At 43.2% G+C, this 16,320-nt stretch overlaps 1 protein-coding gene across 9 annotated transcripts in view; it reads left to right on the top strand.

Annotated features, from left to right (window-relative positions):
• LOC147603573 (uncharacterized) overlaps positions 1-16,320 on the top strand; it is a 49,532-nt gene that overhangs the window by 12,701 nt on the left and 20,511 nt on the right. For 7 of the 9 annotated variants that reach the window (XM_086796371.1, XM_086796372.1, XM_086796378.1 and 4 more), the window contains 9 exons: positions 6,893-6,946; positions 7,109-7,164; positions 7,364-7,402; positions 7,544-7,688; positions 7,787-7,971; positions 10,557-10,624; positions 13,948-14,020; positions 14,172-14,233; positions 14,315-15,689. In XM_086796371.1, coding sequence (XP_086652497.1) covers positions 6,893-6,946; positions 7,109-7,164; positions 7,364-7,402; positions 7,544-7,688; positions 7,787-7,971; positions 10,557-10,624; positions 13,948-14,020; positions 14,172-14,233; positions 14,315-15,689 — 2,057 coding nt within the window. Of the gene's footprint in view, positions 1-6,892; positions 6,947-7,108; positions 7,165-7,363; positions 7,403-7,543; positions 7,689-7,786; positions 7,972-10,556; positions 10,625-13,947; positions 14,021-14,171; positions 14,234-14,314; positions 15,694-15,770; positions 16,052-16,320 lie in introns of those variants that run through there. The other 2 variants (XM_086796376.1, XM_086796377.1) reach the window with 2 other exon arrangements.

Genomic DNA, 16,320 nt, shown 5'->3' with positions numbered 1-16,320 from the left:
ATCTAGACCATTGCAGGAACCCCAGATATCATCCAATATTTATCAGGATATTTACTAGGATTTTTCTGGTATTTTTCCCAGCATTTTCAGCATTTTATACACATTTATGCATTATTCATTGGACATGAGCAGTCGGCCATCTCAGTAGCCAGCCGACTGGCTCATTCAGCCCATATAAATAGAGCCCTTGCCTAATCATTCTTTCATTCATTCATATTCAGCAAAGAGCATTCAGGTGCATCATATTCGGCCTCCATGCGTTTTGGAGAAGCGTGTCGTTCTACAGCAAGAGGAGCATCAACGCTTGTGCATTCAGCCCTCCATCAGCAAATGCAGCAGTTCTCAACATTCAGCCGTCAATGAACCTTGCGTTTTCTGCATCCATACAGTTTTCAGAATTCATCATATTATCGTTTTGCTCCAGCCACTTGGTGAAGGTAAAACACTACATTCATATTCATTTACAGCATTCATGCTCAATCTAGAACAGTCCCAAACAGCCCCTCTCTCGGCCTTAGCTTTGTATCCCTCCCTCATTCCATTGGGAAGAGTGCATAGGCTTAAGATTGGACATCTTTGGTGCTTCTACAGCAGTGTACAGTTCAGCCCAACACTTGGTCTTCAGAGGTCTTGCGTTTGGCTTATTGTCGGTCACACCGTCAGTCTCTTTAAAGATAATAAAGCAAATACTATCTCGGTAACGGGATAGGGGCCCGGTAATTCGGGACCCCATACGGTGTACAGTTCTCATCTCTCTCTCTCTCTCTCTCTCATCTCTCTCTAAAGTTTGAAATCTTAAAGTGGATTGCTAAACTCGCGAAACTCAGGATACAGAAGATGGTGTGAGCATTTGTGTGACAGGATCCTCGAATACGAATACTTCCACTGCATGTTACATTGGTATTAGATTCAGCTTGTCCACACACACCGTATCCTAGCGTGAGAGCATCCTTGGATGGTCAGATTGCTTTCCGGCACGACCACTGACTTCAGCATCATGTCGACAGTGGAGAGTACCCATCAGCCGGAAGAAGTCTCCCCTGAAGGAGACCTTACTCTTCCGAGAACCGCAGACACCATAGCTCTTCTTAGAGCTCAGAACTAGTTGCTCATGGAGCATCTTCAACCCTTAGAGGCAGCTGCAGCACGTCTTCCTCCGCCTCTAGCTTTTCTCGACTACATCTCCCTCTTCTTTCAGATGGAACAACAAAGGAGAGAAGACGAGGCTCGAAGGAGAGAAGAAAAAGCAGAAGTAGAAGCAAGAAAACAACAAGAAAAAGCAGAAAGACGGGACTAAGAGGAAGCCCAACGCAGGATCGACGAAGACCGGCGTCAGGTTGAACTCGCCGCTCGGGAGCACCAACGAGAGCTCGATCGAGAACGTATGTTACTTGAGCACCAAAGGGAAAAGGAGGCCATTCATCTTAGATACCAGTACCTCTCTTCAGCATCTCCCGCCTCAGGTGCCACCAGCCAACAGTCCGCAGCATCAACTACCGTCATTCGCAGTCAACAAAATTTCAGTAAGTATGATGGTAAGTGTGATCATTTAGCAGTTAATCAGTTTATTCATCAATTTACTACTCATTTTTCATTAGCTAGGATCACAGATTCTCAGGATAGAGTCCATGTAGCGGCTCCCCATCTCACTGGTGAGGCAGTCACTTGGTGGCAGCATTGGTCTAATCTTTATACAGACCAGACCACAGGTGTCACAGCTTTTAGCTGGGATACCTTTGTCCATGACCTGAAGACCAGATTCCTCTCGCCCGAGTACATGACCAGTCTGGTAGATGAGTTTTATGGACTCAGACAGAACGGATCCCCAGTGCTTCAGTTTTCCGGCAAGGTTATTACTTTAGCACAACAGTTTAGGGCTATCTGCGCAGGCCAAGATGGAGCAATTCATTCGTGGATTCGGTACACAGTTCGTAACTTTGAACCCAGTACATATGATCGGGCTTTGACTATCGCTCAGAATGACGAAATGAAGATGAACGGAGGTAAGCCCAAGCAATCATCTTAGTCCAGTACCAAACCCCAGCAGAAGCAATCCACTGCACAGCTAGGGAAAGGTAATGCATCTTCTAAAGATGCTAAGAAGGACGACAGTAATAGCTCCAATTCAGAAGGTAAGAAAGATAAAGAATCTAAGCCTAAGAAAACTCCCGATGAAAAGGCTAAAGTAGGCATTACTGGAGGTTATCTTCCTCTAGAGGAGAAAAAGAAGTATCAGTCAGAAAACAGATGTTTTTTTTGTCACATCATAGGGCATGGTAAGAAGAATTGCGACAAATTGCAAGCCGAACAAGCCACTAAAGCCCCTTCTGCCACAGTTGCCACAGTCTCCCTAGCTCCTCGAGTCCCGCCTACTACAACCAATGTGGTTCAACTTTTACCTTCTATGCATCTTATGCCATCCGTGGTATTTGATGCTAAGCGAGAGGGTGAGAGCGATGCTGCACATAAGAGCCTCATCCGAGCTTATGGCTCTGCCAAGGGTCGATAGTTTGTAGTCCTTTTCGATATGGGTAGTTCTGAGGATGCCATCTCTCCCCAGTTGGCTAACAAAATCCTGAGCCTGTCATGATTCGTGGGGATAGAAGCATTCTTGGTATCCCATTGATTTCGCATCTCCAGGCCCGACGAGCTATCCGCAAGGGAGCAGAAGGAGCACTACTTTATGTTCGTGCTCAAACAGCCTCTACCTCATCGGTAGCATCCATCTCATCCTCAGTCCCTCAGTTAGCAGACCTCCTGCTCAGACGCTCAGGGACGATCTCCCGCCCAGTCTCCCACCCTCTTGCCCTGAGGACCATCATATTGATTTGGTCCCTGGATCGGATCCTCCTAGCAGGTTTCCCTATCGTCTTTCCAAGACTTTAGAGGGTGAGTTAGAAAAACAGTTATGTGAGCTCCTCAGACTCGGATTTATTCGGCCTTCTTCCTCACCATTTGTTGCACCTATCCTATTTGTTCAAAAGAAGGACAAGTCTGCACGCCTTTGTGTAGATTACAAGTCATTAAATAAACTCACCATTAAGAATAAGTTTCCTATGCCAAGGATTGAGTACATTTTGGAGCGTTTAGACGGTGCTAAATTTTTCAGTAAGATCGACCTCACGAGTGGTTACCATCAGGTCCGCATTTTTTAAGTTGAGATTCCAAAAACAGCTTTCCGGAAGCGTGGTCACTACGAGTTCGTAGTCATGCCTTTTGGGCTTACAAATGCACCCGCAACATTCAATAAGATGATGTCTAGGATTTTTGCAGTCCTCATTGTGAAGTGTGTTTTCATATTTCTTGATGATATACTAGTCTTCTCAGCCACTGAGGAGCAGCATGAGAAAGACAAACACCAAAAAGTCTGTCTTTGGTGTTAAGGAAGTTCAATATTTGGGCTACATCATCGGTTCTGATGGGATTAGACTGGATCCATCAAAGGTTAATGAAATCTTAGATTGGGACATTCCTAAGACCGCCCAAGAAATCCGCTCATTCGTAGGTCTTTGTCAGGCCTATAGTACCCATGTCCATCAGTTTTCCAACCTTGTAGCACCTCTTACCAACTTTCTCAAGGGGGTGAAGACTCGCAAGCAGAAAGTCTCAGTTACAAGCAAGGTGCTTGATGCATTTTGTGCACTCGAGAAAGCCGCCTCAGAAGCGCGTGTATTAAAGTTAGCATCTTGGGATGAACCTTTTGAGGTCAATGCCGATGCAAGCAATGTAGCCATAGGTGCAATTCTCCAGCACGACAATAGACCCGTGGCATATTACAGTAGAAAGTTAATGTCGCCGAAAAGAATTATTCGGTATACCACATCGCTCAAACATTGGAAGCCTTTTCTTTATGGATAGGTCTTCACAGTAAAAACAGACCACCAAGCACTTAAGTGGCTTCAAGCTATGCCAAGTGTCCAGTGGAATGATCGACAGGCCAGGTGGAGTCAACTCTTCCAACAGTTTGGAGGAATGATTGAATATATCCCTGGTAAGCATAACCCAGTAGTAGCAGATGCTCTTTGTCAGAAGGCCAGCATCCAGGCGGTCCAAGAATCTACCATTCTCGAAATCATGGGGAAGGACTTAGATAGTATGAAAGACCAATGTGTCGACTCCCCTGAGTTTGGTACTCAGTACATTTTGGCCCTCAATTTTGAGCCTAGCCATTATTCAGTACAGAACGGTTGGCGGTTCTCTGTGTCATTCGGGAAAAGCGTTCCGCTCTTCTCCATGATGCCCATGACTCCTTAGTTGTAGGGCGATGTCCACTTCAAGGAAGGGGATTGGGTCTATTTGCGTATCATGAAACAAAGATTGAAACAAGTAGGCAAACGTTGTCCCAAGCTTTCATTCCGTAGTTTTGGACCTTTTCCAATAGTTAAGAAGTTAAGTGATGTCTCCATGAAGTTAAAATTGCCTACTAGTTGGACGACGCATGATGTTTTCCATGTTTCTTGCTAAAACCATATGTTGGACCAGAAGTGTTTGATGTTTCAGATGAACAGCAGCCAGACGTGGTAGATGAAGTAGAAGTCATCGAGCCCGAGCATAACCTTCTTCATCGTTGGAAGCATGGTTCCGGTCGACGGATATGTGAAATTCCGAGATCGAGGTACCCACGAAGCCGTATGGCTAGACGAGGAATTCTTTCAAGAGTGCCCCCAGTTGTTGGCGGACTACTTGGAAGCCATGAACCTGCCGCCAAGCTAAGCAGGAGGGAATGTCACATGCACTCTGCACTGTAGTGCATGGTGACAAACTGGCTCATCATCAGCAGTGCAACATTTGTACAGTATTAGTTCCATTTAGGATGATATTTGTTATATGCCGTGACCCCATTGTAATCCTTAGTCCAGGATAAGTCAGGCACGAGCTACGTAGGTCATTCTCAGCCATAGCAAGTCAAACAGTCAGTCAGTCAGTCTAAGTCCCTTAACCCACTTAAAGAGATGCATTCATGCATATATTGTCAGTAGACACCTTAGGGTTTGTATCAGAAAGCATCTTGCATATTGCACATCATTCATGCATAGTATCTAGATACCCGAGATATCATCCAGTATTTATCAAGATATTTATTAGGATTTTTCTGGTATTTTTTCCAGCATTTTCAGCATTTTATACACATTTATGCATTATTCATTGGACATGAGCAATCGGCCAGCTCAGTAGCCAGCAGACTGGCTCATTCAGCCTATATAAATAGAGCCCTTGCATAATCATTCTCTCATTCATTCATATTCAGCAAAGAGCATTCAGGCGCATCATATTCAGCCTTGCATCCACTTCAGTTCCATGCGTTTTGGAGAAGCGTGTCGTTCTACAGCAAGAGGAGCATCAACGCTTGTGCATTCAGCCCTCCATCAGCAAACGCAGTAGTTCTCACATTCAGCCATCAGTAAACCTTGAGTTTTCTGCATCCATACAGTTTTCAGCATTCATCATATCATCGTTTTACTCCAGCCACTTGGTGAGGGTAAAACGCAGCATTCATATTCATTTACAGCATTCATACTCAATCTAGAACAGTCCCAGACAGCCCCTCTCTCAACCCTAGCTTTGCATCCCTCCCTCATTCCATTGGGAAGAGTGCATAGGCTAGAGATTGGACATCTTTGGTGCTTCTACAGCAGTGTACAGTTCAGCCCAACACTTGGTCTTCAGAGGTATTGCGTTTGGCTTATCATCAGTCACACCGTCAATCTCTATAAAGATAATAAAGCAAATACTATCTCGGTAACGAGATAGGGGGCCCTTCAGTGGGTAATTCAGGACTCCATACGGTGTACAGTTCTCATCTCTCTCTCTCTCATATCTCTCTAAAGTTTGAGTAAGGATACAAAAGACGGTGTGAGCATTTGTGTGACAGGATCCTTCAATACGAATACTTCCGTTGCATGTTACATCCGCACACTCCAGGGGACTGCGCACCTGTATATGCACTTGCTGTATTTGTGCGCCAACCTCAGCCAGTGGTCCACTGCCACGTGGAACTCTTGCAGTAGAGGGGTGCCACATTTTGGAATTGCTTGTGTGGAGTATATCACGTGTCAGCCATGCATAAGAGTCTAGAAGCTGAAAAGGGAGTGTGTAAAAAGTTTTCCTATTTTCATAACTCCAAAAATTACATGCATGCTAGGATTTGTTGATACATATATATATATATATAGAAGCTCTCGTGTAACAATAATTGTTCTATCCTCAAAAGTGCATGTAAGAAGTCTTTACGGATTGTGTTTGAGGTCGTCAAAGGACAGGTTTCTTATGCATCTTTGAGCTCAGTTTTTGAAGCTAATGTGTAGATTAAGATGGTGGGCATGTTCCTGGATTCATCTAGGTATATAATTCAGCTGTATTAGCGGACATGTAGATTTCACATTGCGAAGTTTTTGTCCGAGTTGCGGCGAGTTGATATTGTGCCAATTCTTTCTATCTTTAGCGGTGCATTTGCCCTATCAACTACTTATTTGCTGTACTAATTCTTTCTATTTGCTACTTCCCTTAGTGCTAGGCTTCATTATGGCTGAGTTTGCCCTGCATCTCCGGAGGTTTGATAAGAAACTCAGTACGAAGGCCTTTGTGTGAATATATGCTCTTATGTATGTGTGTGTGTGTGGAGTGCGTGTGTGAGAGCATATCTTGATACAGGGTTCTACACCCACTGTTGGGCACTGATGACGTGAGTGGGGATGTCGTAGTGTCTAGTCCATACTATGCATAATGGAGTTGATAGTTATATAGTCTTGAGGGTTGACTACCATGAGTATATAACATGCACTTTCCTAAAAGGTGAATTTGGGCATGTTCCTGGATTCATCTAGGTATATATATTAAGATGGTTCATGTGAGCAGGTGCCACTTACACATGCTTTGTTGCTTGTTGTTGCAGGTTGCAAATACTGGTAAAGATACAGCAAACGTGAGCTTGCTTTTTACTTGGACAGTAAGTGGTCAAAATTTCTTCACTCTTTGCAATTTTTTTGTGCGCAAAGAAATATTATTTTGTCTTTGATCAAGGTCCTCTATCGCCCCCGCCCCTCCCCCCCTCCCCCCCACAAAAAAAAAAGAAATTTGTTTTTTGTTTTTTTTTTGGGGTGATATGCAGAATTCTGTTGGTGGAAGCTCAGAACTATCTGGTGGCCACTTCAATACTCCTTTCATGTAAGTTAGGGAGATTCAGGCCCAGGATAAAGGTGTGGCAACGATTTCCCACAGTACCTTCACCACCATTTCCATTTATTCTCATTTCAAGCGTTATTTTTGACAGCATAGTTGCATGGGTAGTAGAGATGTGATATGCCTTTCAGCAAATGTGCTGTTTTTCTGGTGGAAAGACATTAATTTTTTCATTTGGTTTCAGTGAAGAAGATGGAGTTCGTGGTGCACTTCTTCACCATAAGTATGTGATCTCATTTTGCTTGATAGATGCCTCCTTTCAGTAAGCTGGATGATCATGTATCATTTCCATCTGATATCTATTACCCAACTGACGTTATCTGAACGTTTGACTCATTTCATTTTTATCAATCATGCTGTGCAGGATAGCGAATACCTCTTCTCCCATTACATTTGCCATCGCAGCTCAGGAAACCTCTGATGTCTCTGTATCTGTTTGCCCTTCATACAGCTTATTAGGAAAAAGAAATAAGCTTTCTGCAAGAGAGATGTGGTCGGAGATGAAAGAGGTCAGTTCAGTTGTTGCATACATCAATCTCTATTTAAGACAAGTGGTAGGGAAAGAACTAGATGTTAATTTGGTCAATTGAAACAAATTTTTTGGCAGCATGGTTCATTTGACTGTGGTAATTGGGATATAAAACCTTTGCCACCTTCAACACAAGGCTCCTCCATTGGTGCAGCAGTTTCAGCGAGAGTGGTGGTTCCGCCCCATGAAAAGAGGACTGTGGTTTTTGCTTTGGCATGGGATTCTCCAGAAGTTAAGTTCGTGAAGGGAAAGTCATATCACAGGCACGGTTTCTCTCTCTTTCTCACTCGCACTCGCACTCGCACTCACACTCACACTCACACTCAGTCACAATCACAATCACAATCACACTCACTCACTCACTCACTCACTCACTCACTCTGAACACATAAGAGACCCAAAACTTAGCAGAAGAGAGACTTTCCATGGGATGCCACACCGAGACACACCTCCTTGCCACTTGGGGATGAAGGACTGTTTTTGATCTCATGCTGATGTAACATGTGGAAAGTTTGTAGGCCTTTCTTGTTAGCCTTGCAGATAGGAATCAATGTGAATTTAATCATGCAAGAGAAAGAAAGGTTATATTTACATCTTTGAAAGACCCCAAGGTTCTATGAGTCGAAAAAGTAGTACAGTGAATCCATGAATATTGAGTCATGGAAAGAAATTGAATGAAAAGGAAAACTAGCTAATAATAGTGATTGGGGAAAGAGAGAGAGAGAGAGAGAGAGAGAGATAGAACGTGTAGTATGTACAGCATACTAGATGGGCTCCCAATACCCACTGAAGCTCTCTCTCTCTCCCCCCCCACCCCCCCTTCTTTCCCCCTTCTCCGCACATGCGTGTGTGCCCCTCCCCTTGCTTCCTGCTTTGAGAGGAGTATTCACTTTATTACTGCAGTGATGAATGAGTACACTAACGGGGCTGAATCTGCCCAAAACACATAACTGAATTGTAGATGTGTTTACCTCTCAGAGATGGAGGCTCACACACACACACATGAAGCATAGGTTGAAACTGCTGGAAAACAGCAGCTTGGATGGGACTGAACTGGTGACTTGTGTTCTCTCCTTGCGGGCTGCGGAGAGGTAGTGAGAGATCTCAGAGATGGAAAACCCTTCTTGCTTTCATTTTTTGCTCTTGACAGGCTGCTTGGAGGTGGCCACCAGAGCTGGGGTCTGCAATGCGTGAAAACTACCTTGCTTATGAGCCCAAATGCCCCATATATAGTGGTTGAGATCTGGCTGACTAGGGTTGGGGACTGGTTAGGCCCCAAAAGTGCACAAAAATGTGTCCACAAGGGAACCCCCTTTTGGTGCACTTGGCGCAAAGCACAAGTTGATGAATTCAAAATACAATAAGATCCTACCAGTATTAAGGATGTCTCGTAAGATGGAATATGACGAGTTGATAGCAATTTTCATTGATGAAGACCGCCGTCTTATAGAGCTGACTGAAGCAACACCTGAGTCAGAGAAAGCCTTCCTCTTCAAGATGAAAGGCAATCAAGAAAGAAGGACCATCTAGTGCACCTATTGCAAAAAGCTTGGATGTACAGAAGACAGGTGTTTTAAGAAGATGGCCAAAGAGCAATCAATCCCTCACTATCATGGAAAATCTTTCTCTTGACGAGGAAGATTATGATTGGGCTTTCTAGTCCTTTTTTGTACGAGTTAAGGGTTCTATGCCCCGGATGTCCCCTAAAATCTGAATATTTTGTAGTCATGGGTTCTCCGCCCTTGAAGTCCCCCAAAATTTGAATATTTTGGGCGTCTTTTTGTAAGCCTTGTTTCTATAAAAGGCTTGGCTTCTTTTTAGCTTACGTTCCCTACTTAGAGTTCGACACGATCTGGAGCTGAGGATCCGTTGTAGGCACGGTGTGGACGATGGCTGGTAGAGGCTGAGACAGGCGGCGCAGATGCTGGATCACAGCAGAGCAGGCAGGGCAGGTTTTGATTGCTGCAGTGGTTGAACGCACAACACATGTAGATGCAGTGCATCAAGTGTAATGCACAGCAGTAAGAAAACTCAGGCAGCAGCAACAGCATAAAAAATGCAGCCATGATGATTCAGTTTAGAAAACGTAGGTAGGAGGTGGTCAATCAGCACAAAGATGGGTTGAAACACAGACAAAAACCCTAAAACGTAGACAAAAACCTTAAAACACAGAAATAAGAAAAACAGCATGAAACATACGAATGTGCTTCTGATACCATAATGGTATCTACAAGATCTGAAGCGCAAGCTATGGAGGGTGAAAGATTTCCATGATGTGAGTGTAGGGAGAGAGATGAGGGTTCAAGGAGAAGTTTAATCCATGACAATGGTGAAGAGAGAGAGAGAGAGAGAGAGAGAGAGAGAGAGAGAGGGAGATGTGATAGATCACATAAACCCTTTCCAGTTCTTCCATGGCTCAGTATATCCATGGTACCTCTGTATTACTCAAGGTCTCATAGACCCTTGGGGTCTTCCGTCGACATTAATATAGCTCTCTCTCTCTCTCTCTCTCTCTCTCTCTCTCTCTCTCTCTCTGGTAATACCTGGGTCTTGTTCTTTGGGTAGCTAGTTTTCTTCCTTTCACGTTTTGTTTGACATATAGTTATCCACAGATCATGTGTATTACTTTTGGTCTCATAGGCCCTTTGGGTCTTTCATAGATGTTAAATCTCTCTCTCTATCTCCACATTTGTTCGTGCAATTGAAAGTTAATTCTGAATATTTAAGTGTGAAGATATTCTAGTCTATATAGATATGTGCTAAATATGGAAAATAAGAGACTAAAGAATTCTTGTTAGTTTATCTGAGAATGATAGTTTGTTTTTTTTTGAATGATTTCTATATGCAGAAGGTATACACAGTTCTATGGAACTTTTGGGAATGCTGCAGGAAATCTTGCTCATGATGCCATTTGCGGTATTTTCTCATTCCTCATCTGTTCCTCCAAGGCAGGTGGTTCTAATCTCTATTAGGTTTACCAAGCTCTCACCTGTGTGTTTTACACTTGAGAGATACACAGGCAGTAAATATCACAACTCACCACCTATTTCTAGCTCCCCTGGAGCACCCCTACCAGCATTCAGTCAAGCTATTCGAGCAAACCCTAGCCTCAGATCTCTCTATCTGATGCATGATTTGGTCCTTGTCCCCTAGACATTTGGTTTGGAATGTGCAGCACATGCATACATGTTAGAGATGGTTTTGTTTTGTTATTAAATTGTAAAAAAACAAACTGTTTATTTGACTTTTTGATTTTTCTTCTAGTGTATCAAGCACTAGTTTCCAATCAGTAATAGGGAACTCAAGGTGAGCTTTTTGCAAATGCTTGAGCAAAATGATACTTTCTGGCAAGTGATACATGCACGTACATATGCATCTATATGTTTGCGCATTCCTGGCCAAAAGAAGTAACGCTCAATCATGCATGTAGTAGGCATTATGCCTCTATGTCGTGCATACAGTGGAGCATGGCACTCATTAATGACTTTTTGTCTCATGTTTGACACAATACATAGGCAGTTATCCTTCATGAGATACCCCTCTTTGATCACATAAGAGACATGTGCATGTCCAGCCACTAAATTAGTCCATATATGTCCAAAATCACCATCGGTATGGTAGAATTCACGCATGGTAGACAAGTCCCCATGTGAGGTAATTGACGCTACAACCACATATGGTTTTCTAGACAATGCATCCGCCACCACATTTTTCTTTCTTGGAGCGTGCATAATTTGAAAATGAAATATAGATAATAAGTTTGCCATCCTCATATGCTTCTCCGAAAGCTTTGTTTGCATCAAGAAGTACCTTAGGCTTTGATGATGTGTTTTGACCATAAAATCAGCCCCAAGAAGGTAGTGTTTCCAAATAGTCAAGGCATGAATCACATTCAACAACTCCTTCTCATAAATGCCCAAAGAAAGTTTTGCATCATGCAAACGACGGCTTTTATAAGCTATGGCATGTCCTTCTCGATTTAGGATAGCCCCAATGCAACTTCCGGGGATGCATCACACTCCACATAGAAAGGTTTCTGCAAGTCTGGAATGAGTAAGATAGGCCTACTTATCACAGTATCCTTGGGACGAACAAAAGTCTCCTTCTCATCAATTGTCCATTTAAAGACTGCCTTCTTCTTGGTGAGCTCATGCAGTGGTGAAGCAATTTCAGCAAAGTGTCTGATAAAACGCATGTAATATGAGCATAAACCCAAAAAGCTTCGTACTTGATGTATAGAAGATAGGTCAGGTCAATTTCGAATGGCTTCAATCTTTGCAAGATCCATCCTTATGCCATTCTTTGATACAATATGTTCCAAATAGTGAATCTCGGAAAGAAAAATTCACTCTTTTTCGCATTAATGAAGAGCTTGTGGTTATGAAGCTCTTCAAAAACAATGGCCAAATGTTGCGGTGCTCTTGTTCATTCTTGGAAAATACCAAGATATCATAAAAAAACGCACATGTGAATTTCCGATGCTCACGGAAAATGCGATCCATCATGTGGCTGGGGCATTCGTAAGACTAAACGGCATAGCCAAAAACTCATATAGTCCAAATGACGTCTTGAATGCCGTTTTGTGTATATCCTATGGTGCCACACGCACCTAGTGATCCCACACTAAAGATCAATGCGGTTGAAACATGCAGACTCATTAAGTTTATTGAGGATGTCATCTATGCGCGGGATTGGAAACTGGGTCTTGATAATAAGCTTATTTAAAGCCCGGTAATCCACACATATACGGAAGGAATCATCTTTCTTCTGCACTAGCAAGACCGGTGAGTAATATAGGGAAGAGCTTTGCTGAACCAAACCTCGGTCCAAAAGATGCGTCACTTGTTTCATAATCTCCTCTTGCTGTGCTTCGCTTACCCTATATGCAGGAATTTGGTGGGGAGCTACCTAGCACCAAATCAATGCGATGATCCTCGGGTATCTCAGGAGGTAGCTCTCCTGGTAATGCATCTGCAAAGCAATCCTTGTATGCATTAAAAAATTTCAGCCTTTTACTTGTGAGAGTATCTACACATACATCATTACATTTAACCTTATCACGAACAAAGACTAAGTATGCGGAAACACTCTTTCTCATTGCTTTATTAATATGAACATGAGATACAACTGGGATGGAGTCTTCCTCTTGGCCATCATCAATAACATGCATGCGGCCTATATGCATAAAGTAATATGGGTGGTCTTTTACTCCTTGCGTGGCTCAGTGCGGTGATGCCACGGCTTTCCTAGCAATACATCACATCCTTGCAATGGTGCAACCAAGAAATTCTCATGATCAAGATGACCGAATGAGTCCTTCTAGCTTATACCATAGTTACAGGAAACGGCCTGAAATGGCTGTTTTTGAGGGCCGAAACACGTTTTGACATAGGTAGGGGACCGAAACGCGTTTCGGTAAGCCCGAACGGCTGCCCGAAACATTTCAGCTAACAGGGGAAACGTTTCAACTTGATGTATCCCACAACAGCACGTTTCGGAGATCTTTCCACCCAAATCAACATGCACTAGCAAGAAAACGTCACACTACAACAACTGATATCTATTTTATTCCCCTTTTATTCGTATAAACCATAAAATTCATGTCATAATTGGATCACATGTGAGTACAAACAATCATGAACTTTCAACCCCTCCCCTCCCTTAGCCCTCCTTGCTGATGTGGTGTTTCCGTTTCTGTTTTGGCTCTCCTCAAAATTTCCGTTTCCGTTTTTGTTTCCATTTCCGTTTCCCTCAACTATGGCTTCTACACTTCTCGAATTCTCCTGCCAACATATCACCTAAAGAGACTGCCACTGAACAGTTCACTGAGGAGCTTGACTAGTCTCTTCTCAGCAGGGACTTCAAGTGAAAGCACTCAATTGTGTCTTTGCCAAACCCACTCACCCAAATTTAACCGCGAATCTCCATGACATCCACCAATATCTTCAATGAGGGTAGGAGAAAATGACTGAATCAGTTGATATTCTAAGAAGTGAAGGTGTGCATGCCAGAAAAGCAAAGGGAGGGGGGAGGAGGGGGGGGGGGCGATAGATGGAGCAAACGATCGATAGAGCAGGAATCGCCATATAGGAGCATCTAGTTTGATTTTTTTCTTGCAATAAATCTTTGTTACACTGTAAGTGAATAATTGCTGCTCTGAATCCGATCAGATGACTATGTGCTTAGTCTTTCAAGTTATGATATCAATCTCATGTTGTGTTGCTGTATTGTTTTTTCAGATCATGAAAGTTGGGAACGGGCTATTGAAAATTGGCAAGTGCCAATTTTAAATGATGAGAATCTTCCAGAGTGGTAGAGATCCTTGGTGCACTTTGACACAGCAAAAGAAGTTCAGTTTGAATGCTCTAGACAGTTTTTAGAAGATTTGAATGTAATTGCATTGACATTTTCTCTTTTTGTTTTTGTTTTTGTTTTTTTTTTTTGGGGGGGGGGGGGGACGCAGGTACAGGGTTACCTTGTTCAATGAGCTTTATTATTTGGTTGCAGGTGGTACTGTATGGACGGGTATGTTATCAAAAGACTCAACTCCTGAAATGTTAATTCAGAACTGCTCCTTTCTAAATGGCTTTTTGGTTGTGTCCGCAGATGGTTTAGGTCCTATCAATAGAGAAGAGAAGGATGTTGGGGATGATCAAAGTTCTGCAACATCGTTTTACTCTGATGACTCCCCTTCTGAGACAGACGATTGCATGGAGGCTAAAGGAAATTTTGTAAAATCAGCAACGGAAGAGGGGGCAGATTTCAACCCGCAAGCCACCAGCTTACCAGAAGAATCGAAATTATTCTCGGGTGCTGGAAATGCCAAGGATTCTGATCATAATACAGACGAGGGGCCAACATCAGAAATTTCTTCTACAATCTTGAAAGCCATGTTAATAACTGGTTCAAACAAAACAAAGGATGCTGCTACTTTACAGCTCTCCTATGGTACGTCGCTGCTTAAAGATGGGGAGGAAAATGTTGGACAATTTTTGTATTTGGAAGGAGTGGAGTATCTTATGTGGTCGACATATGACGTGCACTTCTATGCTTCATTTGCTCTGCTTTCCCTGTTCCCTGAACTTGAACTTAGTGTCCAGCGTGACTTTGCTGCTGCCACTTTGTCATACAATAATGAGCAAGTGCAGTTCCTTGCCGAAGGAGAAACAGGCGCAAGGAAAGTTTTGGGAGCTGTGCCTCATGATCTTGGTCTTCATGATCCTTGGACTGAAGTAAATGCTTACAATCTCCATGATACCAGCAGGTGGAAGGATCTCAACCCCAAGTTTGTGCTTCAAGTGCACAGGGATTTTGTTGCAACGGGCAATAAATCATTTGCAAGAGCCGTTTGGCCAGCTGTGTATACTGCCATGGCTTACATGGATCAGTTTGACAGAGATAGAGATTGCATGATCGAAAATGATGGATTCCCTGACCAGACGTATGATACATGGTCTGTAACTGGTGTTAGTGCCTATTGTGGAGGTCTATGGCTTGCAGCACTTCAGGCAGCAGCAGCTTTGGCTGTTGAAGTTAATGATGAGAATGCTGCTAAACACTTCCGTTCAAAATTTATACGTGCAAAAAAAGTGTACGAGAACAAGCTTTGGAATGGTTCATATTTCAATTATGATGAAGGAACATTTGGCAGTAGCACCTCAATACAGGCAGATCAGATGGCTGGCCAATGGTATGCATGGGCTTCTGGTTTGCCTGCCCTTTTTGATGATTTTAAGGCCCGAAGCGCCTTGCAGAAAGTTTTTCTGTTCAACGTCATGAGAATGAATGGGGGAAAAATGGGTGCAGTGAACGGAATGAATCCAGATGGCAGCATTGATGAGTCATGCATGCAATCACGTGAAATATGGACGGGAACAACATATGCTGTTGCTGCAGCTATGATATATGAAGGCTTAGTGGAAGAAGCATTCAAAACAGCTGAGGGAGTTTTTAGAGCTGGATGGTCTAACGATGGCTTTGGGTAAGTGCTGTTGCCTTAATAATAAACTCTTTATAGTTTGAGGCTGTAATTTGAATCCTAACGTAGTTGAACTTTGATCAGGGTTAGGTGCTCTTGGGCTTTGATCAGGGTTAAGGATGACTTGTTGTTGAGGTCTTCGGGCATGCTTCCAATGATCTAGTTACAGGCAGGGCTGGTACTTCATGGCCGGGAGCCTGCTGGTTTCCCCCCTTGCCCTATTTAGCTTCGCTTTAGCATGTGCTGTTCCTGCAGCCTCTTTTTCTTGCTGCTTCCTAATGCATGCCTGCCCCCTCCTGCACATGGAGAAGGCCTTTGGTTGTTAGTGCCTTTTGTGTCCTTACTTTGTTGCTACTGTTCTTCAGGTGATTTAAGTTTTTCTTGCAGTCAGTTTTATCATCATTAGCTAGAGGTGAAATGGTGTACGCACCTTGGATGTCGTGTATGAGGCAAGCATTGTCATCAGTCCACTTCTGGATCCGATGTAGGAGTAATCTATATGGTTGTTGCTAGCTGTTATTAGGTAGTATGAATTAGGGCTAACTTCAAAGGAATAAGGAAGAAACCTTAGGGTAGAGGTAAGCTTGATTTTGATCCAGAGAAAGCAGCTTTTATCTTTTTTCTATGGAAAGTG

This window comes from Cibotium barometz, chromosome 63, assembly GCF_041138505.1.
Source record: "Cibotium barometz isolate CiBa-2024 chromosome 63, ASM4113850v1, whole genome shotgun sequence".
Classification (NCBI taxonomy): Eukaryota; Viridiplantae; Streptophyta; class Polypodiopsida; order Cyatheales; family Cibotiaceae; genus Cibotium; species Cibotium barometz.
The sequence above is the reverse complement of the archived record's forward strand: the minus strand, read 5'-3'. Positions and strand labels throughout refer to the sequence as shown.